This window comes from Musa acuminata, chromosome BXJ2-7 (genome assembly GCF_036884655.1).
Source record: "Musa acuminata AAA Group cultivar baxijiao chromosome BXJ2-7, Cavendish_Baxijiao_AAA, whole genome shotgun sequence".
Classification (NCBI taxonomy): domain Eukaryota; kingdom Viridiplantae; phylum Streptophyta; class Magnoliopsida; order Zingiberales; family Musaceae; genus Musa; species Musa acuminata.
The window spans coordinates 4,811,630-4,837,335 of NC_088344.1; the positions used below are offsets into that span (position 1 = coordinate 4,811,630).

A 25,706-nucleotide genomic window follows, 5' to 3' on the forward strand; every position below is an offset into this window, starting at 1 on the left:
GTTGCTGACTAACAACACAAGCTCGAAATGACCACTAGGCCTTCTTCATGAATGAGGCTTTTGCACTAGAAGATGGAACCAACACCAATACTGAGACAACCAATTAAGCCTTCATGCCGACCAAAATTCATGCCAAACACAATGTAGAAAAGGTGTTGTAAGACAAAAGCAACAACAGGAATATGAAATAAAAGGTTCTTCCCTTCCCATTTATAGGACTTGATCCAAAAGTTTTATCTGCTCACGATGTGGATGATAACATTGAATCAAGTAAACTTCAACAAACACACTTTGTCCACACACTAACGCTTCCGGTTTTTGGTCTGCTTACTTTCAAGCCTTTGTCGTGCCTTCTGAAACTCTTCTTCTGTGGGTTCCGGTTCAGTTCTTGCATCGCATTTAGCAACAATGGAGGAGAGAATGGAGTCGAATTGCTGTTTCCTCTGGCTCCTTCGCTGAGAGATGATTGCAACTATGTCTGCTCCTTCTTGTTTCTTTGTCCTGCATTTTCTTTTCCAAATTATAGTTAAAATCTTGAAGTAAGTAAGTTACATGAATGGCAGGACATGTTCTGTGAAATTTACTCACTTCTGCCTTCTGACCACCGGATTGGTTGGCGGTTCACTTTCGGAAACTTTCTTGGCCCATTTCTGATAAGTTCTGCTTGTCTTTAGTTCCCCTACAAAATATGAAGGACCTTCAAGTCAAACATAACCAGCCTCTCGATGGAAAAATTGTACCTAAATTTTCAAATCTTAGTTTATGATTTGTACTTGTCATAACCCACATAGGAAAACCTTCACTTAAAAATCAACACACTTCCATGAGAAGGATGTCAATAATAATATTATAATTACTATTTAAACTATTTGGAAAATTTATTTTGACTTTAGGAACAGTAAGGACCTGTTAAGTACTCTTGAATCATGTTCTTACTCTTTTCACAAGGTACACTAACATTAGTAATTTGCGATTGATAACAAAATAAAACTCACCTTCAGCTATTGCCTCATCAATTATATCCTTGTAGCGGTGTGAATCCAGCTTTGGGTCAGAACAAAGCATCGAACAGAAAAGCCTGAATCAAAAAGATAACTTGTCAAAGAGTTTGAAGTTCGTTGTGCTATTGCTATTATACCATACTCTGATAAATCATGGAGCCTAGTTGAGGAACACTATGCCCTAAATCCTGCTAGCATCCCAGTACTAAGCCAAATAAAGCTGGAAACATCAACAGAACAGTGAAATCTGGTTATTGGAGGTGAAATTAAAGAAGCTTCTCTCGTTTACCTATTCATATTGCCCTTGAATTTTTCATATAGATCCTTCAAATCCTTTTTTTCAGAATCTGAACCTCTGTAATTAGCTTCAAATTCTTCAATGTCAGCCTCTGTAACCTAGACCCAGCAGAGTTACACTAATTCACAGTATCAAGGAAAATAAAATGACATCCCATGGTTCAATTAACTTAGCAAGTTCTTCTAAGACAGAGGGAGGGGCATACTCTTTTGTACATCGTTCTGAAAAACTCCTGTAGATTTTCAGCAGCTTCCCCAACCAGAGCCTGTCAATAGCAAATACTCCAACAGTATAGGAAGAAGCTTGCCCATCTCTCTCTTAATCCAAAACTATAAAGAAGAGAGAACATCTAAAAACAGAGCACTTACATCATCACCAGCATAACCAGTTTCATCATAAACAGCCCTTTTCTCCTCATCCCCAAGAATAGATATAACTTTTTGCAACTGTTGGAATTTCTCTTTTGCTTCCTGGAAAATATGACGAGTACAAACTTGAAACCGCTGAACAACATCCCCGAGATAGGATAGTACCGTGGTACTACTAATCCACACATAATTCTATACCTCATCACCAGGATTTTTATCTGGATGAAGACGCAAGGCCAGTTTGTAGTAGGCCTTCTTAATTTCCTGCTGAGAGACTGTCCTCTCCACACCTAAAATCTGCAAGAGGACCAAGTCAGGGTACTGGACCCTAGATTTTTATGTAAAGTGTGCTTTTCTCCTGAACAATTATAACTAACACAAAGCAAAATGCATGATGAATATATTCTACCAAGCAACTTTTTAAAAATAAAAAATTAAAAAAAAACTTTATTGATGAAATTGATAGGAAACAATCCTGTTCGCCTCGATGCGAATAAAAAGATCCAAGTCCGGAGGATAAAAATTCCTCCAAAGACTAGAGAGTTTGTTGGCTCTAGCATGAGTGGTCGGCCAATTTGCTTCACGAAATACATGCAAGATTTTACAATCATCCATAACAGACATTAGATGTAAAGTGTCTCTAACAGCATTCAACATTCGTCATGGGACAGGAGATTGTTTACTTATGATATCCACCAGAACCATAGAATCCGTCTCGATGTGAACTCAGCGGAGACCATACTCATAAGCCAAGAATAACCCGTCCAAGATAGAAGCAACTATGATTAAAACACGATTGCAGTTATCCAGAAGAGCAACACCTCACACTCCTAAGAATCACAAGAAAAATACAAGGTAAAAGAAAATTTCGCTTTCTTTCTAATTTAGCATTGCCCTTAATCGATGCCATGCATGATTGCATCACAAAGAGTCCTGTTGTGAATTTAAGTCAATAAAGAGCAGTGAAGATCTAAGTAAAAAAAACACATGTTTCGGCTAAATAAAAGATAATGGACTCTCTGCACCCCATTATCACAAAGATAATGGGCGCCTTCATCAGAATTCATGTTCCAACTACTCTGAATCCAGGTTACATTTTTCTTTCAAGTCCCCAATTGTACATACTAATCCACACATAAATTCATATGCCATGCGTGATTGTATCAGAAAGCGTGTGTTTGTCGAAAATCACACGCTTCTAAGAAGTGTCCGGGGCCCTGATATAAGATAAAAATAGCAAAGAAAGAGCACGAACGCTGCACATCCGACCCCCACAGCAAGAGAAGCACGTGCTATGGAAGATGAGTACAAAATATATAACCAATAAGCAAAGGAAAATTTGCGATTTCGAACGCTCTTCCACGATCGAAGCTAACAGCAGAAGAACCCCCCCAAGCCGACAAAATTTCAAGCGGGAAAGAGACGGAATGGCAAGTAACTGGGTACCTCGTACAAGCTCATGTCTCTAGGAGTGGAGGATTCACCGGCGCCTGAGGTTTCTTCTTCTCCTCCTCTTCCTCCTTCTCCTTCCGCATTCCCCTCGCTGCCTTGGCCTGAAACCCTAGATCTCTTTTTTCTCCCCATTCACGAAGGAAGTAATCGGGCGACAGAGGAGAGAAGAATAGGAGGTGCTCGATATTTATTAGGGCAGCGAAAGCCCCAATACTTCCCGCCCTTTCCACGATCAGGTGCTCGGCCGGAGTTCGGTCACGGTGAGGTGGATATATCGAACCCGACCTACTGTGACCATTCGAAGTCAATCGAATTGAACCAACACGAGCACACGGATGATTTGGTTGGGGTGTTCGGTTTCTTACCCTCACCCGGGTTCGAATCCGGACCATGAAATATTTAATCTCATTATTTTTCCTTTTAAGTAAAATATTTAATCTCATTATTTGGTTTTGAGAGGGCCCATTTCAACGTTTATAGTCAACCTTCCTGATTCGGATTATATTAATATGATGAGATCGTCAGTCAAATCTTCGGGTCAAAGCGTTTACCTTTCGAAGACCACGCGGTTTACCAATTTTGTAACGTATCAATTGACTTGTAATTTGGAGTCGACCATTTTGCACGTGTGAGTTAGCCCCCGGTCCTGTATGCCACCTGCTGTATGGGTGGAACAGGGCCCACAAGCCCAGCCCATTGTGAGGCGCAGATGGGGCCCGCGGCTTTTTCACCAGGGGGAAGCGTTCATTTTCCTGGATGGTGGACTGGTATAGACTGATGATCCAGACACGCTGCGGTAGGGCGATGCGGCGTACTGCGATCCCTGCATCCGAGCATGCGCACAGCGAATCACGTACGAGGACGGCTTGCCACCGTCCATTTTCGCGCGGAACGAATCGCTGGTCGACAACGCAGCGTCGTACGTGATACGACAACGCTCCAACGAAGCACCGCGTGGCCCAATGGAGACCGAACGCGTAGAGCCGTCTTATATACGAAACGTAGCCGGCCAATACAAATGAGCATGAGATTCTGTCTCTCTTTTCGATTCTTATTCTTCCTTCCCCCTCTTTTCTCTACTTTCGGCTTGGGTTCGACTCTTCGATTCCGAGGCGATTTCCAGCCGCTTAAGGTTAGGGTTTCGATTTGGTTCGTCTTCAGCCGTACCTTTTCTGGTGATCTTTCCGTCGCATTCTACGAACCGAAAACACAAGTTTTACTTACTCGCCTCTTTTCCTTTTATGCATTCTCTTTTGTGTTTTTTTCTTGATTGGGAATAGGGGGTTATTTGATTAGTTTTAATCTGCGGAGATCGCCGCAGGCGAATCGCGAGGGAGGCCGATCGCAAAAAAGTGCCTTTTTATTTTCCTTTGATGAGGGTTTGATTTTTATGCCGAAATGATTGTTGTTTTCTTCCCTTTCTTTTCTATGCATATATTTGGTTGGTTTGTTCTGCCGAATCGATAGCATTTGAGATTTGTTGTGCTATCTTTTTCAAGCTAGAGCGGGTTAGGGTTTGATATTTGGTTATTTCAAATGGGAACGGGCTTCATCCGTCCTCTCTGGTTCGGGTGTCTTCCAATGAGATGGATAGTTGATCGAGGATGCTTTGGACTTCTTTCCATGTTTTCCTTATGTGATCTTTTTCCTACTCTGCTAGATATTGCTCTTTTGGTATCTCAAACAAGAAAGAAAGGCGTGAGCTTAGGAGCAAAGTTGCTACTTTTTTCACCGGTCTAAGCTTCTTTGATTCACTTGCTTTTGTGGGATTCAAGGGTTTGATCGAGGATAGGAGTTATGGGAATTGCATGTAAAATCTCTCTGGTTCTTACCCGAGGTTAACGTGGTGCAGGGGAGTTAGCAATGGAGCACGATGAGACTGGATGCCGAGCCCCTGAAGGACCGATCCTTTGCATCAACAACTGCGGCTTCTTCGGAAGTGCTGCGACCATGAACATGTGCTCCAAGTGCCACAAGGACATGATTCTGAAGCAGGAGCAGGCAAAGCTGGCAGCATCCTCGATCGACAGCCTCGTGAATGGCAGTGGCAGCGGTAGCGGAAAGGAACCTGTTGTATCTGGCAATGCCGATGTAGCTGTTGGCTCTGTGGAGTCGAAGGCGATTTCGGCACAGCCACCTGATGTGCTTGGCTCGAGCGAGGCTGGAGAAGCAAAGGCGAAGGAGGGTCCAAACAGGTGCAGCACTTGCAGGAAACGGGTTGGTCTGACCGGCTTTAGTTGTCGGTGTGGGAACTTTTTCTGTGCCGCACACCGCTACTCGGATAAGCATGACTGCCAATTCGATTACCGAAAGGCAGCGCAGGCTGCGATTGCCAAAGCAAACCCTATTGTTAAGGCTGAAAAACTTGATAAGATCTAAGGCTATGGAGTGAAGGTTACTTTTAACTGTTATTGTGATGCTCTTCTTTCACTTGCCTGCTTGCTGATGCCCTTTTGTTGCTATAAATTTGCTGGTGGAATGATGCATAGGGCAATCTTGTAGCCTCGAGAACTCTTTTATCTTGTTGATTGGAAAAAGATATGGTGAATTAAGCTTTAGTTTATGCTGGTTTGATGGATGAATATGGTGTCTGATGCTATGGTAATTTGGTATATCGATCGTGGGAAAAATCAATTGCAGAATGGAAGGATGTTAAGATTCATGGTGTCTTATAGAATTTTATAACAAAAGACTAAATTCTTTTTTCTGAGAATAAATACAATTGCATTTGTCGTTAAAGAATGTATGAATCCTTAGTCATTGCTCTAATGCACTACACTTCCTAGATATGTAACTCTGGGATAAAGCAAATTATGATTCATTACGAGATTAGGAGCATAAATCAAAATTGTTGTTTGAATAGGAACAGGAAAATTTATATAGGACAGGGTACGAGGAATTAAGAGTATCATACATACTCTGCAATCAATTCATTATCAGAGAGCTTGGAGCTGGTCACAGGAAGAGTGCAAACGAAGCTCTCCTTCCACTTCCAATCGACTCGTCCTAACAATACATTTACTCTGCTCTGTACATACGTGTTTTGCCAGCAGGAAAGCGCCACTGCTGCTGCTGCTGTTCAGAGATCCGTCTTCGATTGGTTCGAGTTCAGTGGCACTAGGAAGAAAAGAAGGGACGGCAATGCATAAGTCAGCAATTTAAATACAACATAGGTCGGTCGATGTCGAGAGACACACAAATGTCTAAAATAACAAGACACATGTTCATGGATATATGTGTTTCTAAAATCGATGGATCAAACATGTCTCTTTGTGAGTGTATAAAAACATCCATCAAACCAAAAAATGATAGCACTTACTAAGACATGCATGCAAAAGAAGTCTTTTAACAACAGGTGTATCAGAAATAAGCATCATTCATAAAATAAGATATACCAACTCTTAACTCCTCCATTTTATCATCTCAAATGGATGCACATAATAACAAAAAAGGCTTCTTCAGAAGTACAGACTAATGACAGCTGCTTTTCTTTATAAAATTGCACGACATTATTTGGTGAATGCCACCAACAATGACCAAGTGCCAGAAAATAATTAAAAATAATTACAAAAGCTTTTGCCTATGAAACAACAACCTACTTGATCAATTTTCGCTGATCTATTTGAATGAAATAGTGAATATTTACTGCATAATCCATGCCCATACCTGAGTTTGATTATATGGGGCAGTGCATAACCTGGTATTTAAGATTATTGCCTAGGAGGGCTTTGTTCAAAGTTGTGAATGATAACTAGCTTGTGCTAGCATCGTACTGCAATTCCTTTCTCAACTAGGCACATATGTAAAGGACTGAGAACATAGTATAAGCTTTCTCTAAATTCATGACTTCATTAGGCGACGCATTTCTCTGTTTCTACATGAGGTGAAGCACCACTGCCCTACCAGATGGAGAGATTTGCAAAAGGCATTTCTTCAAAGACTTACGATCGAAGGCCAAACTATTAGTCAAGCAGCCTTCTTTGACGAGATCATAAAAAGTGCCTATTGTTGAATCAGGATTCAAAGTAAATAGTAAAAGTTCACCACATCCAAGATAAGATCCAGACAAGGTGTCAAATTATAGCAAAAGGAAGTTAAAAGTTTGTGCAGAGCAGTGGTCCAAATGCCCGTCAGAACTATATCAAGAGTGTCAATTAATGACTTTGGTTCCAAGGCTCACAACAAGATATGAGTTGTTACGCACCGAGCTAAAGTTGGTACCAGCTGGGTTGTGACGATCTAACAGTGTGCATATCCAAGACCCCAGGAAAAGGAAAAGTCTTTAACTCCTAAGTCGCTATGTGTCTCTGCCCTTGATGCCGAAGTAAAGCAAAGCATATAACTGGCAAAGTTTGACACGAGATTGCACCAACAAAATGAGTACCCAATAATAGGCCTGCACAGTACTGGCTGTGAGTTATGAGGTAGCAACAGGGAAAGAAAACACTCACTGCACTGACAATGAAGTTAAGGCACCAAATTAAGACGGACGGCTGTGCAAAGTGACGGAGAAAATCTACATGCTGGCAGGGGGACCATCGGGACCAGATGTAAATTACGGGTGGTCGGGGCAGGCCAATCAAACACAGAGGCAAGCGTCGTTGCCTGAAGCAATCATTTATAGCTTTTGGGCCCGACATTGTCACCGGAATGGGACAGAAGCAGTCGGGGTCGAGAGGACGACGGATCTTATCTTTGTCCTCCCAAAAAAATCTCATTAATCTCAGAAGAGTCTGAGTAAAACGTGCGTGTCCCGTACATGTAAAGCATACAAGGATGAATAACAGGAGAGTCATGAAGGAGTTACCGGAATTGGCAGCGCCATAACCAAAGAGCGAAGTCCCATGGTTGATGAGACCATACGGGTAGACCCACGCCGTAGATGATTGCTGGCTTGGCCGGAGATCCGTTCGTTGTCCGGTACCCGGAGCCGGGTCCGGCGACCACGACACAGGATCCAAAGCCACTTCGCCCCTTCCATTGGATGCCGCCAGCGGTCCACACTGCCATCAACGACCACATTTCACGTCATGGTAATCCGTTTCGCATCTCCTAAAGTACCACGGTGGTACATGCTGCCCCCGCGTCTAGCGAGGCAATACGGAGATCGGACATTAACGATGATGGCGACGGAAGGATTTGGATTGGAACGGAGTCGTTCTCAATGGTTATCGTTCCCATATGCCTCGATGCTTTTCTTACAAACAACTACTGCAAAATCATATTTTTAGCCTTTATCTCACGAGATCGAGGCGTTACCTCCGCCATTAAAAAGCTGTCGAGACCGCCGAAGTCGATCCTCGGGGTGACCGCCGCCAGTCTCATCGACAGGAACTGAGAACCACAGTGGAGGAGTGGATGGTATCATCGTTGGATCATTGTTTCATCTTCTCTTAAAGATAACAGAAGGAAACAGGAGCTTTTGGTGGAGTGAATGCTGTACCTCAACTTGCCTTTGGAGCGACTGTACGTGGTTGATGATTTCGTCAAGCACCAAGGCTGTTCCTGTAATCTGCATCACAGACAGACAGATTAGACAATCCACTTTCGAAATCCTTTTTCCTGTCTCCACATGAAAACGAAAGGTCTTTTGATAGATCAAGAGGCAAATTGTTTGTTTCATCCAAAATATGGATGCAGTTCAGATTAAAAGTGGGTCAATCATAAAGCAACAACAATCCCCGTAATGCATTAAAGTAATCGATGGGATTGGACTGTTTCTACGATGAAGTCCCAAGCGTGTGACTGTACCAGTTACGTATGTCAATGAAAAGACAACAAAAGTCCACTCGAGAGCCCAAATCAGCCAACTTTTTCCTTCGAAGGCGCCTATAAGATAGGCTCGTCAGTTTAGACTCGAGTGCTTGTGTCCGAACCTGGCCAAAACTGTCAACTTTTCCTTCGAAGGCGCCTCCAAAATAGGGTCACCACCGTAGGCTCGATTACCCGATGACCAGAATATCTTCACGATCGCATCTCATCTTTGCTTAGGAATTTCCACAAACACCTTCTCTCCATGGTACAATGGAACGGTAAAACGGACACCAATCGGCTCTTACACCCCCTCCCCCCCCCCCCCCCAAAAAACCATCTTTTTAACTTTTGTTATGCGGCGTGTATAACAGTAATCTACGAAAATAAATGCACAAAAAGAAGCTTTAATACTTTAATTAAGGGATCCAGCGAATGATTGAGTACTGACCTTGCTGCATCCGGGAACCAGTTCCTGGAGAAGCTTCATCCGCGCATTGATCTTTTCCCTTCGCGCCTACGAGAAATTAAAGGTTGATAAGTAAGGAAATGAGCTAAAACTAAGTGATGTAATGGATTGTTTGGGAACTAAGTAAGCGGTACCCTCTCCGCTAAGCTGTGGCTATCGGTGGCTTGTCCTCGGCGAGCGCGGACGTGAACGTAAGGGAGCTGGTCATCCTCAGCGTGCTCCTCCGCGGTCTTCAGCTTCTTCGCGGGGCCCTTTGCCTGAGCAACAAAAGAGGGAAACGTGTCATCGCCCCTCAGCCAAACGAGGTGGTTACCTTACCCGGAAACCTGGGGAGTCCGCTGCTCACCTTTTGCTTCTCGCAGTCCTTCCTCTTTGCCGGCCGCCGCGGCTTATCGATGGGGACCGGGAGGGGAGGCGAGGAATCGGAGTCCGAGGGCTCCGCCTTGAGCGGCGGCGAGGGCCCTCCGCCAGAGCTCGACGCCGGGGAGTCCGCGGCGGCGAAGACGGGGAAGCTTGCGGCCCGCTCCACAAGGCCGGCGTTGGAGGGGAAGGTGGGAGACCAGCCGAGCGGATGCCCGAGGCAAGTGGGGGAGGAGGCCGCGGCGGAGGCGGAAACCTCGCCGGCGCCGGGCTCATGAAGGAGGCCCACGGCCTGGTTAGCCGATAGGCCGAGGAGCGCGGTGAAGGAGCCGCCGGACACCGGTGGGGCATCGAACCTGGCTTGGATCAGACTTCGAATCTCCTCCTCGAACCGGATGGGCTCCGCGATTTCCGTCATGTAGGCGCCGGAATTCCCGGTTCCCACGCCATAGCTCCCAGCCGATCCCATCGATTTCCTCCAAAGCACACGGAGAAACCGCCGCAGAATGCCACCTGAATTCCCCAAATCGAGCCAATCGCTCGCGGTTCCTGCACTCGATCCTCTGGATCGAGACTTTACAACCACTCTCGGGAGCTCGGGCGCTCGAATTCAAACGGGGGCACGTCGGATGGGCAAAACCACCGGAGGTGGGCTCGAAGCCGAAACAGGAAACGAGAGCGAAAGCGTCAAGTGGACGTACGCAGCGTTAAGCAGAACTTGCTTCTGCTCTCTCCTCTCGATATTTATTTCTATTAATATATATATATATATATATATATATATATACATATAGATTGCCGTCTGTGGCGGATTCAACGGCCGCGCGCTCTGAAAGAAACGCATACGACAATGCTAAAAAATGGAAGAGTATAAGGAGTCCGGTCACACCCGGTGAGAACAAACGAACGCTTTTCTCGGTCGGGGGATGCCATATTGACATTAGGTACGGTTTGGATGGAGAAGTCTGTGGGTGATCAGACCGGAGGGTTGAGTGCAGAACACAGGATCGGCTCTGCGGGCGAGGGACGAGCACAGGGCACGAGGACGGCGCAGAAAGAAAGATGCGTACGTAGCGATTAGGAGACCGTATCATTTAATATTATTTTTCGCTTGGTCTTCGCGGTTGGCAGGCCTGCGCTCCTGTACGCCGAGGTGGGCGTCGTTCATGCATATGTACAGACTAGGGGACGTCGCAGGGGAAAATGTAGCTGACAGCTTTTCTTCAATGGATGCATCGACACGTCGCTCTCCGTGCATTGATCCGGAGAAATGACAAGCCACAGGTTTCGCAGTCGTCTGCCAGCCCTTTTCTACCCTCATATTTCCCCCTCCAGTTATACTTTTCACTCATGACTTCTTATCGTTTTCAAGGAGTAAACGATTCCACCACCACCACCACCACCACAATCCCCTATATATATATATATATATATATATGATTTTCATTAAAAAAACTATCATTTTTGATATCTTCCAAACAATTATCTCCATTTTTTTCAAATCAGATACCTTAATTTATAAAAAATCCAAAAATACCGCTCTTCCGCCGTCGCCGCCGTCCGCCGTTGTCCGTTGCCACCCGCCATCCACGCATCGCCGTCGTTCGTCGTCCACCGCTCGTCGTCCATGAGGGGAGGAGAGGGGAGAGAAGGGAAGGGGGAAGGACGGGAGAAGAGGAGAGGGCGGGCGGTGGGAAAGAAGGGAAGAGGAGGAAGAGAGCGGGCGGAGGGGAAGAAGGGGCGAGGAGGAGGAGGAAAGGGGGAAGGGAGGGCTGGGAAGGAGGGGCAAGGAGGAGGAGGAGAGGGTGGGCGGCGGGGAAAGAGGGGAGAGTGGGACAAGGCGGCGGTGGCGGAGGAGCCAAAGAGGGGTTCTAGGAGGAGGGGCAATTTTAGATTTTTTTTGAATTAAGGTATGGTTTGCAAAAAATAAAAATGAGGGTAACTGTTTCGAAAATACCTAAAATGAGAGTATTTTTTAGTAAAATCGTTATATATGATTTTTTTGAAGGAAAAAAAAGCCCTTACGTTTAAAATTTTTGAAGAGAGCACATCCTCTTAGAAAAAAATCAATTTACTCTCGTCTTCAATAAACCCATTGTTGGTTCAGTCTTGCATTGTTATCACCTCCTCTCGGAGTTGTCGCTCGTAATTCTCATATGAGGAAGAAATGAGTACGAGAGTGATAATATGTTTGATAGGGTTCAACAAGATTTGTGAAGATAACAATGACCCTCGCGTCACCTCCTCCCCGATAGGAACAAGCTCGCATGAGGTCTGCAATACTATAGTGACCCTTTATGTCTCCTCTTTTCTTACGCGATGGTTGCGAATGAGGTGCACAAGAGTAGAGTTACAAAGATGGTGACGACCCTCACACCTCGTCCTTCCTTGCTCAAGGGATACAGAGCAATTCGATCTGACAAAGTAAAGGAGAGATGATACAAGGAGGAGATGATGTAATTCTACGGAAGCAACAATTACTCACGCTTCCTCCTTCCTCATGCGAGGGTCATGGGTAAACACAATAAGATTGATACGAGACAGTGCGGGGGGGTGTAGGATGTAGGTGATGATGGGTCTAACGATGGTCGAAGGTAAAATAGTTATTTAAATATAATATTTTATAATTTTTTTAAAAGTATGAGTTTTATATATATATAATATTTATAGTGGGGCCCGGTTTCAATGGATGGCGCTGATCGACCAGACAACGGTCCCAAGTCCACCGCTCTCTTGTATGGGCTGCGATATGGTTTACCCGCAAACGGGTCCGAGGCCGTATACGCAGGGGATGTCGGAGACCAATCAACACCGACCACGCCTGCTTCCTCATCCGTTAAATAGCCGACTTGGCGGGGCCCGCTCCGAGGAGCCATTTTATTGGTCCAGGCTTGCGCAGAACAGGAAACACCGTCACCCATCGAGCCATCCCTTGAAACGTGCCCCACGGTCGATATAGACCACTTAGGATAAGAGAGCGCTTCGTCTTGACGGAGAGTCCTCTCCATACGTTCTCATTCTCACAGACATGGTTGATCAAAGTGCTCTCTCTAGCATGGCCTAATTGATGCCGTAAGAAACCAATCATGACCTTACCATGCGATGATTGACCTTGACTTTCTCTTTCTCGAGAGCTAAAAAGCAGCAAAAGGGCAGTAAATTTGTCTGAATGTTTCTTCTTGTAAAAGAACTTCCACAAACGCTTCTGCTTAGAGTGAATTCAGCAGTCTCCGATGGCCAAACCTTCTCGTAGTAGTCACCGTCAGGTCTACCGTGGAAGGCCAGTTGATGACATCTCCTACTCGGTGGACTGTGACGAGATGTGGAGACCTTTCCACGTCGTTCCACTTCACACCTTTATCTGCAACCACACCATCACCACAGCTAATCCTGCTTCCCTCGAGTCTTTGCAATCTTAATGGTGGTGTCCCAGTCATGAGCTGGGAGTGGGTGATCGAGTGCTACATCCTTGTTTGATTCTTCATCATGCTGATGAACTCTTTTCAGTAATTTAGATAAAAGCAATCGTTTGCCTTTTTTTGGCTTGATCACATTGCGTCACAGCATGACAAAACCCTGTAGTTCTGCTTTCTCGGAGTAGAGGTTGTGTGCATACTCTCGACCTCTGCGTTCCAGGATGTCCCACACTTTCTCGATGTTTCCTTGCAGCTCAAGCTGCTCATGATCTTCCCTGTAGTGCTGTCACTTCATCTGCGTGGGTTGTCCTGCTTTGGATTACAATTGCCTATAATGGTGCTTGTGTGTGGATTCCACTCGTAGCATCACCGCAGTGTACTTGGCAGTGGGAAACTGGTGGTAGGCAGATGAAGCTGCGTTGAACTCAACAAAGGCCCGCATGGACGACATCCACGTAGAATCTACTTGGAAAGCTAGATTCCCTCATGCTTCGTCTCTCCCTTTGATCCCGTAATATATTAGAATCGGGAGGGAGGAGGAAGCAGCGAGAATGAGCCAGACTTGTCTTCTTTGCGTCGCCCTGTTGGTGGTTGCCATGGCCACCGGGGGTGGGGCAGTGGGCGTAAACTGGGGGAAGATGGCGACGCATCGGCTGCCGCCCAAGAAGGTGGTGAAGATGCTGGTGGAGAACGGGTTCGACAAGGTGAAGATGTTCGACGCGGACTCCGACATGCTCGAAGCTCTGACGGGGACCGACATCGAGGTTATGGTCGGCATACCCAACTACATGCTGGAGGAGGTGAGCATTGATCAACAGCGAGCCGCCGACTGGGTGGACGAGAACGTCACCTCTTGGAGGTACACTGGTGGCGTCAACATCAAGTATGTGGGACTCTTCTTCGTCTCTCTCTGTTTCTCCTTTGTTCATTGGAATCGATATGGAGGACTAATGGCTTGCAGATATGTTGCGGTGGGTAATGAGCCGTTGTTGCGGGCATATGGAGGCAATTACAGCCGACCCACGTTACGAGCATTGAAGAAGATTCAGAAAGCTCTCGACGACTCAGGGCTGGGAAGCCATGTGAAGGCCACCGTCCCCTTCAATGCCGACATCTACACTTCTCCGGGTCTGCACCCCGTCCCTTCGGCAGGACACTTCCAACCGGAGACACGAGAAACCGTCCTCAAAATCCTCGCCGTCCTCTCCGAAAACAACGCTCCTTTCGTCGTCAACATCCACCCCTTCCTCTCCGCCTACGGCGACAAGTACTTCCCGGTGGACTTCGCCTTCTTCGGGGTGGCCAAAACGCGCGTCAGTGACGGCGAAGCAGTCTACACCAACGTGCTCGACGCCAGTTTCGATACCCTGGTCTGGTCCTTGAGGAAAGCAGGGTATCCCGATATGCCCATCATCATCGGCGAGATTGGCTGGCCAACTGACGGCGACAAGAACGCCAACGTGAAGATGGCCAAAGAGTTCAACCAAGGGCTACTCCGCCATGTCACGGGCGGAAAGGGGACGCCTGCGAGAAACGGGAGCATGGAGGTTTACCTGTTTAGCCTCATGGACGAGGACGACAAGAGCATCGCTCCCGGGCCCTTCGAGAGGCACTGGGGCATCTTCGAGTTCGACGGGAAGCCCAAGTACGGATTGGATTTGTCGGGGCATGGAGGAGACACCAATCTGGTGAGCGTCAAGGCGGTCGATTACCTGCCAAGAAGATGGTGCATTCTCGACCCGGCTGCCACCGACCTCACCGACTTGAATGACAGCGTCAACTACGCCTGCTCTTTCTCGGATTGCACTTCCATGGGGTATGGCTCATCCTGCAACCACTTGGACCTCCATGGGAACGCGTCCTATGCTTTCAACATGTACTACCAGGTGAAGAACCAGGAGGCCGGTGCCTGTGTCTTCTCTGACCTCGCCGTGGTCATCGATCGGGACCCGAGCGACGACAAGTGCCGATTTCCGGTGATGATTGCTTCCGGTTCACTTGCAGCAGCACAGGGGAAGACGATAGACTTGGTGGTGGCTGTGATGGGAGGGATGGCGACGTTGCTGTTCTTGCTGTTGAGAGAGGCACGAGTGGCTTAGGATAATTTGGCTTGTTCAATCAGCTTGTTTTATGTGGGAAACGCTTCTCCAACAGCAGCATATTTCACATACTATTGCTGAATTATTCTACATAGATGATTTGAGAAACCAGAACAGAACAAATCAACCACCGGATGACTTCTGCAATTGCTCGAGCAAGATTCATTACAAGAACAGAACAAGAGTCTGCAGATAAAAGGACAATGCACGATTATTGATCTGTGGTCAAGCATAACATGAAAACCAGCTGAAGAACCTTAGAGCATTCATATGAAATATATGTATCATTCCTTGTGCTCTTTCTGAAACAAATATTCCACTATACTTAATCCACTAATTAAAAATGGTGCTTACATCGAATTCTACAATCCCTTCTAAATCCAGAGTGGAGATCTACCATCAACTTACTGAAAGTTCTCTTTGAGTAATTGAGGATATTACAAAAGGCATCCTTAAAACCTGCAAAGAGATACTAATCATGTTGATCAGCATGAAACAGCAAGAAAGCTGGTAAATTTATGCACACTTATACAGGAATTATATGCTACATCTTAAAGCTAACCAATCTTCAATTGGAAATGTGTTCTGTGACCCATCTGGGGCACACAAGAACTGAGCATCTTTAAGACTCTCTGGACTATTTGAAAACAAAATAGCCAGGTTTTCAGGCTCAACAGCACTTTTGTTTGTTTTCACTTTCTCTTCAAACATCTGCTGGAGCATTCTACTTTATCCTCTGCTGTAAATTTCTTTGGGTCTTAGTAAGAGAAAAATAAAAGAGAAACATTTCTGATATTTTTGATTCAGCAGGAGGACTTCAATCAAATTACTGTAAGAGGAGTCTCATGAAGTGCATCTCTGGCTGCTCCTGAAGGCACCTTTGGTCATCTAGCTGAAGCCGTAATGCTTCTGTTATCTGCATGCCACTGCAGCAGTATGGTCGCCTCTAATTAGTGGACTGCAGCCAAATGAATTGTCATTTCGCAGATTGAAAAATCCAAATGAATTGTTCTCATATATTTCTCCACAAGATATTGGCAAAATTACATTGTAAGATCATGTTCTGTGACATCGACAGCATCCCTTTGTTCGGAGTTGCCTGCAACATTATGGAAGCATGCACCTCTAGCTGCCCATGAAGGCGCCTTTGGACATCTAGCTGAAGCCGCAATGCTCCTGTTATCTGCATGCCACTGTGCAGCAAAATGAATGGTCTTTTTGCAGATAAAAACCAAATGAATGTCGTAATGGTGAGTATTCATCGTTCTAATATATTTCTGTACAAGTTATATGCAGAAATTACATTTTAGGATCTTGTTCTGTGTCATCTGACAGCAGACCTTTGTTCAAACTCGCCTGAAACATTAACAAATACCAATGGAGTGAAATCATAAACTTCACAAGTGCTAAAAGGAAATTAATTAGTTAAAAGCATTTACATTGAAAAGTGACTGATGAGATAGAAGAAGACCACTCTTAACTTCAACATGAGTGAATGTGCTCAAGAGCAAACCGGCATACAGTTTTTTCCTCGACAAATTAATCTAAAGCATTATATTCCAACTGATTCAGTGGTATTTTAATCATGTTATTCTCTCGTCTCGACATTCCAAAGAACTCTGCTTAACTTTAAAAAGAGGTAGCTGTGACATTCTGTTGTCATGTTGCAGGAAATTAGGATTTTGTTGATTAAATTAAAACTTTTGCAACCAGTTGTCATCTTTGTACACGCACAGATAAATTTAGTCAACCAAAGGAACTGTTTCCTTTGTCATCTATTTAAGAAACTGATTTCTTTGCAGCAGCATCAATATGGTTGCTGCTCCCAACTCTTCATTTACTCACACTAGTAACCAATCTCTAATACCTACAAATTCAAGTTGCCTTCCCAACCTCTGAGCCATCAACCAATTTGCTTCAGATCATTATGGACTGACAGGAATAAGGAATAATGATTGTAATTTTGTTATTCAGCCTAGCCACATTTATTTCTAATCATGCTTATGAAGTTCCAATTTTACTTATACAATAATGTCTAGAAACAACATCTCATTCAAGGGAAAAAAAATGAAACAAGCATTCAAAGAAGGCTAACGATAAAATACAGATTAGACACAAGAAATAATAATCATCCAACTTACAGAGGGAGGAGAAGCAGTTTCATCGATCAAGACAGCAAGAATTTGGAAACAAAAGCCCCCTCACCTAGGCCGAGATTGAACCTGAACGGGGTATCCCGATCACGGGCGGAGTCGAACTTAGTCCCGTCGAGCAGCGTCCCAGCGAGATACACTGCACGCCAGCACCTCAGAGATCGGACCCTTTCCACCCAGAAACCACTAAAAGCCACCAGACCAACCGCAGATACGCCCAAAGACAAAAAGAACCGAAAGAGAAAAAGAAAGGAAACCAGATATACATCTGACCCAATCGCCGATCTGGAGGGCGGGGTCGCCATTTGGGACGTCCATCCTGTCCTCGTCGGTGGGCGTGTCGAATTCCTCGGCGGCTGAGATCGACCACCAACCAAGACGGTGGCGCGGCCAACGGAAGCGAGGTGGAGGAGAGGAGCAATTTATTATAGGAGAAGATTCCAGAGACTTCCAGAGACCGGTCGTGCCGCTCCGGAGATATCTATGCTTGCGTTGTTGCTCGACACTCTCGAAACGAACACTCCATCGATACTGGACCCACCTAAATCAACTTGTATGAATACTAAGCTTGATTAGGGTTTTCGATCTGATCTCTTTGTCAATTTTGATGAGGATAAAATAAATTTAGTAAAAAATAATTAATATTAATTATCGTGTCTTAGATAATTTGTTATAATATGTTTATTAAGGGAATATTTTGAAGTAAAATTTTTCTTCGTGACTTAGTTAGTTTTGCTTAAATCGTACAGCACCCTTGCGTGTCTGTCAGCAAAGATCAGCCTCCCCTTTATCCCTTATGACCAAAAAAAGAGAGAACGGGTTAGAGAACTTTTCAGTCGAGATCCACAAGCAAACATCTCTGAAAAATATTTCACAAACAATACAAATTACAAACAGACTTTACAAGCTCTAAATAGTTGCACAACAAGCTCTATCATACTTATGTCAAGCCACTATTAATGAAAAAGATATTTTCGATTAATATAATTTGAAAATTAAGATGATTTACGTAAATGAGGATATTACAACAGGCATCCATTAACTAAGAATTACTTGTTGACCAGCATTAATCAGCAGTCAAGCTGGTAGGTTTATGCACACTTACACAGCAATTCTATGCTGTATCTTAAAGCTAGCATTTCTGCAATGGGAAGTCTGCGCTCTGTGGCCCATCCGGGGCACACCACAACTGAGCATCTTCAAGACTCGCTGCAGGACTCCCCGAAAACAGATCACCCAGGTTTTCAAGCTCGGCAGGACCTTTGGTTGTTCTCACCTGCTCTTCGAACATCTGCTGGAGCTTTCTGCTTTGTGCCTCTATTCTCAGCTGTAAATTCTTCTGAATCTGATCAAGAAAGGGAGACACGATTACTTATTTTTGATTCATCAGGAGGGCTACGATCGAATTAGTAGAAGAAGAGGCTCATGAGACTGCACCTCTAGCTGCTCATGGAGGCGCATTTGCACGTCCAGCTGAAGCCGCAATGCTTCTGATATCTGCATGCCACTGCAACAGAATGGTATCCTCTGATCAGTGAAGATGAGAATTCACCGTTTTAATACATAATCTTTACAAAGTGTCGGCAGAAGTTACATTTTAGGATCGAGTTCTGTGACACTGACGGCAGCAGCCCTTCGTTCGAACTTGCCTGTAACATCATTGGCCAATGCAAATGAAATGAGATTGGAGTGTAAAGCAATTGTTCACGGAAGATGGCTGAAGCTTTGTTTACCTTCAGTAGATTCTGGTATGTGCTTGGCGATCCGATATTTCTGCAAGACATATCATCTTCAGCTTCTTGGATCGAAATAATGGATGCATTAAAGTATTCCTAGTTGCAGTCTATGATACCTGCAAATGGCTTTTGACGTGGTATATGGTTAGCCCATCTGAGTTCATCAGCTTCAGAATCCCCTTTGGAGTTGCTTCTGCATGCAAATTCGACAAGCATCAACAAGAATGTGTTACCTTTTCGATTTGGGATTTCTGGAAATAGGCAATCGGATCAAATTCAGTACTCACTCTCAGCTCCTCCAAGGCGATTCACGCACTCGACAAACCGCTCATGGAGATCCTGTGTCCACCTGATTCGTGTTTTGTTTGAGATGGCTGTGGCAGACGAGACACTTGCAGAGGTGATGGGCAGTTGCTTCTCTGTTTGAAGACGAAGGTTTGGCTTGTCCATTGAACAGCTCGGTATACCCCATCCGACCTTAGTGGAAGAACAAACAGCCAAACAAGCAACCAAGAGATGCTCACTATAGAAATCGATGCCGAACAACAAGCACGAAGAAGATGGCGAGAAGAACTCGGTACTTACAGAAGGATCATGAACAACTTGAGGTGGACTTAAATGCTTCGTTTGCAATGAGGCACTCCAATCTGCTCTTCCCGGATAAGGTTGAATCCGGCTGGCCTGGAAACCATCTCTGGAACTTGCCCTTGTGTTCTGCAGCATTGGAAGCTTCAAGTCCGAGTCCAAAGCATCCCTCGGCTGGGAAGGAAGTCTGTATTGCTTCACGGAGTCGTCGTCTCTATCGAAGAAGAACGATGCTGCTGCAGGCCTGTTCTTTGTTGATTTAGAGAAAGATGGAAGGGTCTCAGATCGGTACAAGTAAAGCTGAGGGAAGCTCATCGATTGCTCAGAAGCAAAGAAGACGGCAGGCGATGATCCAACACAGCTTGAAACACAACTGGGCAAAGTAGGAGGCATGAGACCATGGCTTGACGAATCCATTTCCTCCTCGAAGGAGGCGGAGGTGGAGGAGGAAACCAATGATACAGAAGACCAAGGATTCCTTGGCGCAGGAAAACAGCCCAAGGAAGTGTTCCTCTGGTAAGAAGGGTTGGAAGCCTCGAACGTAGCGTTTCTGAACGATCCATGACTGAATTCATGGAGATCATTCGTCTGAAGATCCATTGAAGCAATGTGAAATCTCTGTAGATCAACAGATCTGGGTGGAGAAACTACAAGAACAATCAAATGCCGAGCAACGTCAAGACTGCCTTGATATATCACCAGAATCTAAAGAGGCATCAAAAAAGCCTACAAAATAGAGAAAAAGAAGGCAAGCCGCCGACGTTATTCTAAAGATTCAAAGGTCCCTATTTGCAGGGTTAATGTCCCTCATATTCCACAAGGCTTCAAGAACAAGATGAGAATAACACGCATAAGCTTGCGCCAGCTTATTCCTCAGATGATCACTAAAGCACCAACCAGATCAATAAGCTCTTCACCAAAGAAAAGACCAAGTAACAAAGGAACCACAAGTATTCTCGATGAGTCGCCATTAACATGGTCTGGAAAAGGAGAGTTGATCTTAACGGAGTAAGCCTCTCCTCCTAGTGAACCAAAAGAGCGAGGGATAAAAGAAGAAGAAGAGGAAGAAAAAGGATCACAATTGTCCCAAAGCATGAGAACAAATCCCTTTGGAGTTATCAACCTATGAAGAGGTGCTGCAAGTGCACCTTTCATGCATCCAAATGACACTCGTGCCTTCTCTTTGTGATAAACGACAAAGGCATGAGACTGAGGAGGAAGGAGGAAGGAGAAAGGAGAAAGGAAAAAATTCTCATATGCATCCATACAAAATAACGAAACATTAAATTTCTCTCTCTAAACTCATAAACATTATCCATGCGTTTCTTTTTCAAATTTAAAGTTATTTTTAAGAAAAGTCAATAATAAACAATATCAGTATTTCTTTTCTTCATACATTTCGGATCAGATTCAGATTAGGTTTTCAGTGGTAACCTCCCTTCGAAGCTGTGGGATCTGATGCCTCTCATGTTGATTCATGCTTGTGGATAAGCATGATGGACCAACCACGGCGCGGTTCTCGTTCCTACGTGGGGATCCATGCACTATAGAACTGCACGTCGCTGTTGTATATTTCTAGCCAGCTAATAAACATGTACGTATATATTGAATGCAGTACAACTCAGAAAGGCCAAGTTCATCTTCAGTGATCTGAACGATCTTCCATTTGTGGCTCTTTCAACTGGAAACATCAGATAATGGACTTCCAAACCACACAAGTGCGAGTTGCTGAGGTTTGGTATCTGAAACAAGAGTCATCTTGTAGGCCTTCCTTGTCTAAAAGGTTATGCAGATGCCAGAGCTTTCTGATCTCTTCTTAAGTTGGACAGTGCAGACAGGAGGGGAGTCAGAATGCACCCATGGCAGCAAAAGGAGGGTTTTGGATGTGTTTGAGGCTTGTGTTTGTGTATCTATCAACTGAAGCTCCATGTCATGAAGCCATCCCACTTTTCTGTATCACCCAAAGTAACAGTGGCCCTCTGGATTCTGAAAGGACATTAGTTCTTAGTTTTGTTTGGAAGGGGCACCGAGTCTTGCTTTGTTGATTTGTAGGCATTAGCTTATTTAAAACGAGGCTTCAGCTCCTAATCTATTCAGAAGAAGAAATCGTTAAAAAGGATATTGTTGTTTAATGAGATGATTCACCTAATTTTAGAGACCCATTCTTAAGATATGAGAATTATATGTTCATTTGAAGTCATTCACTTGATCTATACACAGTCATTGGCAAAACATCATCTTATCTAAGATACCCATTTTTGTAAGCATCCCAATCCTCCAAGATAAGATTATGCCATTGACATGCATGACCCTTCCCCCACCATGAGATGCTTTGATTCTCTCTCTCTCTCTCTCTTTCTTTTTTTTCTTGATTGGGGAAATTTGATTCAATTAGTATATAGAAATCACAGTTTTTTATTTGTGAGGGAAGGCTTTGATGCCATTATGATCGATCGACAGGAAAAACCTTCTTTTTATCTTAGCCTTCCATGTCCCGTGGAAGAATAATTCCAGTGGAACTGTTTGTCCACGTTTTTGCTGGTGGTAATGGGGCTGCGAACCTTCAAAGCCACCCATGACATTCTCTTATGGTTTTGCTTAGCCAAAGATGGGGTTGGATACTTGAGGTGCGTTGTTAGAGGACCATCCATATGTGGGGGACGACGAATGATTCCCCTTTGCTCCCCTGTTCTTTGAGGTCCACTGCTGACTCTGATTTCGTCAGAAGTAGAAAATGTCTTTGACTTCTCCTCTCTCTTTTGCCTTTTGACTTGTGGAATCACTCTCACTTAGTTCTGTGGTCGTTGTAGCCGATGGGACCAGCCGCCTTCGGCAGAAGATTCTTGTCCCGTGCTCACACAGCTCTTAGCTGTACCAAGTGACTGTTGCCTGGAACTTATACGCAGAGAGAGAGAGAGAGAGAGAGAGAGAGAGAGTTTTGAAAGCTTATCGATGATAATAAATTATAATTAATGCCTTAAAATTCGTGAAAGCTATCAGGAAAAGAGGACGATAAGGAGTGGCTATGCTCACAAGTCTTAGCCAACATTTAATTTGTTGTTTAAGACGCACACACACATCAGACTGCATTGAACATTTTGACATACACATGTCGTGCAAACCCATAAATAAATGGGCTGATGAGCTCAGTTTTTATTGGGCGAGCTTTCAAAGCCCACACTAACAGTGGTCAAGTCAACCTCTTCGAAGACTCGTAGTGGCAAATCCGATAATTCAAACGAAAGATATGGCAACGCGGGCAGTTCAAATATTGGAAGTTCGAAAGAACCGCCTAAACCGTAACCGACCGACTATAAAGCGGGCCGAGCTCTAGAGAGCTCTACCGTTACCCGCGGCTTCTTCCTCTCCTCTTCGTTGTGCAGCCCCCAAATCGGAACCCTACCATAGCCGCGACTTCCAAATCTTCTTTTAATTAAGAAGCTCTCCTCCGGATTCAAGCAGTCTGCCCATGGCGGCGATGGCGTTCTCTGCTCCGATAGGCACGGGGAGGCTTGCGTCGTTCATCGGTGTCGAATGCAGGTCTGATGGCGATTGCACCTGGTTCGATGGTGATCTTCTTTACCATTCTCTTGTTTTTGTTTCCCTTTCTTCCTCTCCTCTTCTTTTCCTAACTCCTAAATCGGAACCGTCGACTTTCAAATCCCAATCCCTCGTCCCGATCCAAGCAATCCCACGGGCACGACGAGACCTGCGCTGTCGCTTTTCGGTGGCGGGTTGGAGCGTTGGACAATCTCCGACAATTCCTCCTGATTCGGTGGTAAAAGTCTTCTTCTCCCTTGTTCTGTTTCTTTCTTTATTTCTTCTTCCAGTTTCCCTATTCAGATTGACGCGGTGCAGGTTTTGGGCTTCTTAGGTTGATCTATTCGCTGGTTTTTCTTGTTTGATTCCCTAGAGGCGTGAGATCGCAAAGCCGCCGTTATTTCTATTAGGAGATTTTGGTCGTTCATGAAGGGAGGGACTACCTGATCATCCGATGATCGTCACACCTGGGGCTCGTCATGATCAGGAAACCGACACAAGCTGCAAACTATTCATTGACCAAGGTATTCCTCCTCATCGTGTCCATCGATTGTGTTGTAACGCTTAATGGTGCATGAGACTACATCATACGGCAAGCTAGGTCATAGTTTTCATGACGACTTTATAGGCAGGCATTGATAATTTTTTTGATTTAATTAATTATATTTTACTATATTGATAAACTATTGGATAAACTTAAGCTATTTAATAGTGCATGACATGTCTTATATTCGACTATATTTAAGTGTTTTTTTCTGTTTGACAGATGAAGGCACTCTCTTCATTGTGTTTCGTCGAGAGCGAATTATGAGCGGGGGCGAAATGTGGTATGCGGCCGGATGTCTGGTACATCGCTCTGCACATCTCATTGCTTTAACATTCATTTTACACCCCATTAACTCAGCATGAGGTACCATTAACACCTATTATAAGAGTTTTAATGCATTATACTCATCCATTAAATCAGTCCGTTTCTTATACGGTAAATGATATACACGCAAAATTTTCAGGTATCATTTACACGCATGATGAAACATCATAGGTGCAATTTGTCGAATTGGACGCAGGATTAACAGGGAAAAGATTACATGCTTAGAATGCTAGGATGGTCAATATGTTAATTTGTAAGGTGTTAGGTAAATATCCAATATGCCGCAAGTTTGGTGTGCTTTTGTTTCGAGAGGATAGGACAGATACTTACGGAAAAGGCATTTCCATTTAATTACGGCCTTATATTGCGGGATCTTTTGGGCCAAGCATCATTGTGTTGCAGGTCCATTGAGATCCCAGTTATTCTTGGGTCCTACATGGCTCCAGGCTTAATTTGAGATCTATGTACCAGCTCCTGTAGGCTTCCTTCCCTCCTATATGGCCCTCGGTCTATTTGCCTCTTGATGCCCATATTATTTGTATTTGTACTGTGTTCTTTATTATGGTGTGCCATAGAGTATTCTATATTTTTGTGTTACGGATATCTATTTTATATTTGCATCATCTTATGCCTATTATGTGTTTTCCTTATTTTTGTTACATGATTGTCATGTATTTTTGATATCTTATGCTTGATGATCTCTTTAGTCACTTGCAACCTACTTGCATATCCACTCACAGATTATTTGTTTGCGTGTGAATTTAGAAAATTTGAACATTTTATTATATACGTTCCTTTGGCAATCTATCCTACTTGCAAGTAACCATATTTCTGTTTAATAGGCATCATCTGGATCTTTTAAATGTTTGGGTCGGAGGACCCTATCGTGTTTCACGCACATGCGGTGGTATATAGCGTCAACAGAATATTTCTTTTTGATGATGTAGGTGAATAATATTAGAGTCATGAAAATATTGTCTGCGTTTATATATGAAAGATTTAAGTAGGATGATTCTGTCATATTACAAGGAGTCTAGTCAATCTTAACCGTCTCACATGAAAACTAAAACCTAGAGGAGACTCGGCCAGTCCTGATTGTGTCGAGCTGCCCCCCTAAGGTCATCCCACTTGCCATTGGTGTAGTCGAGTTTGAACCAGTAGAGTACTAACCCAATCTTCTGCTTGGTCAAGATGTTTGATCCCAATGTTGCAGAAGTTACCGAAGAATCAACCCAATATTTTACTTTAGATGTTTGATCCCACTGACCCAACCTCTTAAGTCACCACGTCTGATGCCCACGGCACACAACCATTTTCTGTACCAAACCTGTCGTAGGTCACAGCTTTCTCCTAGATGATGTCAAACAGGAAGACAGTTTTGACATTTTCTTTCGAGAGTTTCAGTATGTATATGTCCATGACGCATGAAAGTGGATGATACACGATCCATGAATCTGTCTTTCATATAAGTGGATCATATAGGAAACTAGAACCGGATATCCATCTATGTTCAGATGTTGGAACATTGGACTGGAAAATGGAGAAAAGTTCAATCCGCATCAAAATGATGGGCACAAATGTATAAAAAAATTACATATTCTTAAATA

The 25,706-nt window shown here is 44.3% G+C and overlaps 6 protein-coding genes and 1 long non-coding RNA gene across 22 annotated transcripts; 3 read left to right on the plus strand and 4 right to left on the minus strand.

Annotated features, from left to right (window-relative positions):
* Positions 1 to 183: 183 nt before the first annotated feature.
* LOC135616784 (chaperone protein dnaJ 6-like) lies at positions 184 to 3,432 on the minus strand. 2 transcript variants are annotated; one of them, XM_065116373.1, is made up of 8 exons: positions 3,114 to 3,432; positions 1,866 to 1,964; positions 1,668 to 1,769; positions 1,505 to 1,564; positions 1,291 to 1,397; positions 996 to 1,078; positions 589 to 679; positions 184 to 510 (listed from the first exon to the last, which is right to left on the minus strand). In XM_065116373.1, exons 1-8 carry the CDS (start codon positions 3,249 to 3,251, stop codon positions 303 to 305), a joined length of 888 nt encoding a protein of 295 aa, XP_064972445.1. In that variant the 5' UTR covers positions 3,252 to 3,432; the 3' UTR covers positions 184 to 302. The 2 variants fall into 2 exon arrangements, with proteins under 2 accessions (XP_064972445.1, XP_064972446.1); XM_065116374.1 differs by having other exon boundaries at positions 184 to 501; positions 3,114 to 3,428.
* Positions 3,433 to 4,119: 687 nt separating this feature from the next.
* Positions 4,120 to 5,697, plus strand: LOC135582220 (zinc finger A20 and AN1 domain-containing stress-associated protein 8-like). Of its 4 annotated transcripts, none has more exons than XM_065116376.1 (2): positions 4,120 to 4,251; positions 4,972 to 5,697. In XM_065116376.1, exon 2 carries the CDS (start codon positions 4,983 to 4,985, stop codon positions 5,496 to 5,498), a length of 516 nt encoding a protein of 171 aa, XP_064972448.1. In that variant the 5' UTR covers positions 4,120 to 4,251; positions 4,972 to 4,982; the 3' UTR covers positions 5,499 to 5,697. The 4 variants fall into 4 exon arrangements, with proteins under 4 accessions (XP_064972448.1, XP_064972449.1, XP_064972450.1 ...); XM_065116377.1 differs by having other exon boundaries at positions 4,227 to 4,332; XM_065116378.1 differs by having other exon boundaries at positions 4,245 to 4,268.
* Positions 5,698 to 5,921: 224 nt separating this feature from the next.
* On the minus strand, positions 5,922 to 10,495 carry LOC135616783 (transcription factor bHLH48-like). Its single transcript, XM_065116372.1, has 7 exons — positions 9,686 to 10,495; positions 9,474 to 9,596; positions 9,322 to 9,387; positions 8,563 to 8,631; positions 8,379 to 8,453; positions 7,927 to 8,122; positions 5,922 to 6,236 (listed from the first exon to the last, which is right to left on the minus strand). Exons 1-7 carry the CDS (start codon positions 10,166 to 10,168, stop codon positions 6,199 to 6,201), a joined length of 1,050 nt encoding a protein of 349 aa, XP_064972444.1. The 5' UTR covers positions 10,169 to 10,495; the 3' UTR covers positions 5,922 to 6,198.
* A 2,434-nt stretch (positions 10,496 to 12,929) lies between these two features.
* On the plus strand, positions 12,930 to 15,436 carry LOC135616782 (glucan endo-1,3-beta-glucosidase 8-like). Its single transcript, XM_065116370.1, has 2 exons — positions 12,930 to 13,998; positions 14,077 to 15,436. Exons 1-2 carry the CDS (start codon positions 13,667 to 13,669, stop codon positions 15,212 to 15,214), a joined length of 1,470 nt encoding a protein of 489 aa, XP_064972442.1. The 5' UTR covers positions 12,930 to 13,666; the 3' UTR covers positions 15,215 to 15,436.
* Positions 15,437 to 15,765: 329 nt separating this feature from the next.
* LOC108953450 (uncharacterized) lies at positions 15,766 to 17,837 on the minus strand. Of its 12 annotated transcripts, none has more exons than XR_010488483.1 (5): positions 17,641 to 17,837; positions 17,420 to 17,506; positions 16,518 to 16,570; positions 16,262 to 16,407; positions 15,766 to 16,172 (listed from the first exon to the last, which is right to left on the minus strand). XR_010488483.1 is itself a non-coding variant. In XM_065116382.1 (4 exons), exons 1-4 carry the CDS (start codon positions 17,683 to 17,685, stop codon positions 16,041 to 16,043), a joined length of 375 nt encoding a protein of 124 aa, XP_064972454.1. In that variant the 5' UTR covers positions 17,686 to 17,837; the 3' UTR covers positions 15,766 to 16,040. The 12 variants fall into 12 exon arrangements, 3 of the variants coding, with proteins under 3 accessions (XP_064972454.1, XP_064972452.1, XP_064972453.1); XR_010488486.1 differs by having other exon boundaries at positions 17,356 to 17,506; XR_010488482.1 differs by having other exon boundaries at positions 17,634 to 17,837.
* A 386-nt stretch (positions 17,838 to 18,223) lies between these two features.
* On the minus strand, positions 18,224 to 20,432 carry LOC103990467 (myb family transcription factor RLI1). The gene is made up of 7 exons (XM_009409617.3): positions 19,689 to 20,432; positions 19,391 to 19,580; positions 19,220 to 19,296; positions 19,101 to 19,140; positions 18,962 to 19,016; positions 18,805 to 18,874; positions 18,224 to 18,712 (listed from the first exon to the last, which is right to left on the minus strand). The coding sequence occupies exons 1-7, from the start codon at positions 20,286 to 20,288 to the stop codon at positions 18,500 to 18,502; spliced, it is 1,245 nt and encodes a 414-aa protein (XP_009407892.2). The 5' UTR covers positions 20,289 to 20,432; the 3' UTR covers positions 18,224 to 18,499.
* A 2,641-nt stretch (positions 20,433 to 23,073) lies between these two features.
* Positions 23,074 to 24,696, plus strand: LOC108953389 (uncharacterized). The gene is made up of 4 exons (XR_001979054.2): positions 23,074 to 23,466; positions 23,602 to 23,752; positions 23,995 to 24,074; positions 24,239 to 24,696. It is a non-coding gene; the product is annotated as an uncharacterized LOC108953389 (long non-coding RNA).
* The last annotated feature ends 1,010 nt before the right edge of the window (positions 24,697 to 25,706 follow it).

Excerpts from the sequence above, each read along its gene's own strand:
- LOC108953450 (XM_065116380.1), bottom strand. The coding sequence starts at position 17,672 with ATGGCGACCCCGCCCTCCAGATCGGCGATTGGGTCAGATGTATATCTG. Across the intron at positions 16,398-17,419 it reads CAGGTTCAATCTCGGCCTAG|ATAACAGGAGCATTGCGGCT; the intron begins GTGAGGGGGCTT and ends AGTGGCATGCAG. Across the intron at positions 16,141-16,261 it reads ACAGAACATGATCTTACAAT|TGGCATGCAGATAACAGAAG; the intron begins GTAATTTTGCCA and ends ATACTGCTGCAG.
- LOC135616784 (XM_065116373.1), bottom strand. The coding sequence starts at position 3,251 with ATGGGGAGAAAAAAGAGATCTAGGGTTTCAGGCCAAGGCAGCGAGGGG. Across the intron at positions 1,565-1,667 it reads CTGGTTATGCTGGTGATGAT|GCTCTGGTTGGGGAAGCTGC; the intron begins GTAAGTGCTCTG and ends TGCTATTGACAG. Across the intron at positions 511-588 it reads CCGGTGGTCAGAAGGCAGAA|AAAATGCAGGACAAAGAAAC; the intron begins GTGAGTAAATTT and ends AATTTGGAAAAG.
- LOC135582220 (XM_065116376.1), top strand. The coding sequence starts at position 4,983 with ATGGAGCACGATGAGACTGGATGCCGAGCCCCTGAAGGACCGATCCTT.
- LOC103990467 (XM_009409617.3), bottom strand. The coding sequence starts at position 20,288 with ATGGATCTTCAGACGAATGATCTCCATGAATTCAGTCATGGATCGTTC. Across the intron at positions 19,581-19,688 it reads AAGTTGTTCATGATCCTTCT|GTCGGATGGGGTATACCGAG; the intron begins GTAAGTACCGAG and ends TCTTCCACTAAG. Across the intron at positions 19,297-19,390 it reads TCGCCTTGGAGGAGCTGAGA|AAGCAACTCCAAAGGGGATT; the intron begins GTGAGTACTGAA and ends ATTTGCATGCAG.
- LOC135616783 (XM_065116372.1), bottom strand. The coding sequence starts at position 10,168 with ATGGGATCGGCTGGGAGCTATGGCGTGGGAACCGGGAATTCCGGCGCC. Across the intron at positions 9,597-9,685 it reads AGGACTGCGAGAAGCAAAAG|GCAAAGGGCCCCGCGAAGAA; the intron begins GTGAGCAGCGGA and ends TTTGTTGCTCAG. Across the intron at positions 9,388-9,473 it reads GCCACAGCTTAGCGGAGAGG|GCGCGAAGGGAAAAGATCAA; the intron begins GTACCGCTTACT and ends AATTTCTCGTAG.
- LOC135616782 (XM_065116370.1), top strand. The coding sequence starts at position 13,667 with ATGAGCCAGACTTGTCTTCTTTGCGTCGCCCTGTTGGTGGTTGCCATG. Across the intron at positions 13,999-14,076 it reads ACTGGTGGCGTCAACATCAA|ATATGTTGCGGTGGGTAATG; the intron begins GTATGTGGGACT and ends AATGGCTTGCAG.